This window comes from Lottia gigantea (genome assembly GCF_000327385.1).
Source record: "Lottia gigantea unplaced genomic scaffold LOTGIsca_882, whole genome shotgun sequence".
Classification (NCBI taxonomy): domain Eukaryota; kingdom Metazoa; phylum Mollusca; class Gastropoda; family Lottiidae; genus Lottia; species Lottia gigantea.
Window position 1 is genome coordinate 7670 of NW_008710899.1, and position 1770 is coordinate 9439.

Sequence of the window (1770 nt, forward strand, 5' to 3'; positions counted from 1 at the left end):
TTTGCTACAACACAACATAGCACTATAGCTCATATTTGGTCAATTAATCATGCAAAAGACCCTCATAGAATGGGTGATAGTCCTGAGGCAAAACAGACTGCAACTGCTGAAGATGCTGGTACTTAGACGACTTTATCTTAATTGGTCCGGAGTACAATCTTGGTATTGCATCTATATCAGGTGATGCAGTAGATATTTTTGACCTTCTTGGGAGATCTGAATATTCATCATTATAGTTTATTTTGTACTTTATTATTCCATCTGGAGTGTACTGTATAACTCGCAAATTAGTTACAACTGGATCACCTACTTTCGTTCCAGGTCTAATAGAATTGTAATAGCCAAGTTTGGCACAATCAGAAAAAAAGGTGTGAGACAAATAAAATACTTTGTAGGGTTGCTTGGGGCGGACAGACTTGAATCAAATCAATGTGACTCTGGGGGCAGTAGATAGGTCTGTTTCTGATCTTTTGTTCAATTGTCCTGTGAACACTGTCCACTTCCATCTGAGTGTGACCTTTCTCCAAATACTTCTGGACTATGGTAATATCGTTGTTGGCTGCACACTTGAGCAGGGTGTTAGACATGGTAGTGTTACGGTTTTGGTACGTACACCCGTCACTGTAAATTATGAGCGTTTTCACTTTTGGCGACATCATCCTTACATACTCGAATATGCATGAAGCAAAAGTATTGGCTGTTAGTTCACCTTCGCCTTCATGCCAAAAGAAGCATGTTACATCTTTAGTAGCCAAATCGTATATCGTAAAATTGTGGCATGCCAGCTTGGTTTTATAATACATTGCTGATGCTTGTAATCGAGGTGATAATAATACAGCCTGTAAATCCATGGTAAGTACCTTGACAGATTCATCATTTTCAGCAACAAGCTTATCTTGAACCTTAGATAGCCGTGCATCAGCCTTCCGCTGGATGTGATTGTCGTATACATCTTTAGTCAGATTCTGATTCTCGAACGCACAGCAAACATCACACTGATCTTTTTTTGGTCGAAAGAGTGCCAAATTTAACTCATCAAAGACACTGTGGAATGCTTTCTTACAAAGAGCAGTACCAGCATTTGACAAACAATGATCTTTGTAAATTCTATATAGATCTTCAAATGAAACGAAGATGGGCTCTAAATATGATTTAGACGTTGATGATCTGCAGTAATGTGGAGGTAATTTGCATAAAGACTGCAGAAAATCTCTAGCTTGATCATGTTGAACTCCGGTTGTCTTCAGTACCTTTGTGATCTCTTTGGTGCCTATTTCCGCCTTAGGCAAAGTTAATGACAATGAACTCTCGTTTTGACTATTTATCATTCTTTCCATACAGACCATCTGTCTTTCTTGAACACGTAACATTTGTTGCAAGGATCATTTTGTTCCTGGCAATATCTTGTACTTCCAATAGATTTTTCTCACGATTTCATCAATCAAATTATCCTCAATTTTCTGATTTTCTACTGTATTTGTATTGACATTTTGGGCTGGACTACTGTTGACAAATTTACCGACGGTAGACAATCTATTTCTGTTCTGTTCCCTTGGGTGTCCAGGTATAAATTCATTCGCAAGTGGATTCCAGTTTGACGTTGATGGGATTTCATGCCTGTAATGATCCTTCATTGCCTTGGATACCATCTGTCGTGCTTCTACTTGAGCTAATTCATTCCTGCATTTTAGGTATTCTTCTCTTTTAGCCAATTCTATCTCTTCCATACGTAAACTAAATCTTTGTTCTGACAACTTCTGCTCTTCCGCT

At 38.4% G+C, this 1770-nt stretch overlaps 1 protein-coding gene across 1 annotated transcript; it reads right to left on the reverse strand.

Annotated features, from left to right (window-relative positions):
* Positions 1–356: 356 nt before the first annotated feature.
* Positions 357–1370, reverse strand: LOTGIDRAFT_176267 (hypothetical protein; the record flags this gene model as incomplete). The annotated part of the gene is made up of 1 exon (XM_009068042.1): positions 357–1370. One exon carries the CDS (start codon positions 1368–1370, stop codon positions 357–359), a length of 1014 nt encoding a protein of 337 aa, XP_009066290.1.
* Positions 1371–1770: the final 400 nt, after the last annotated feature.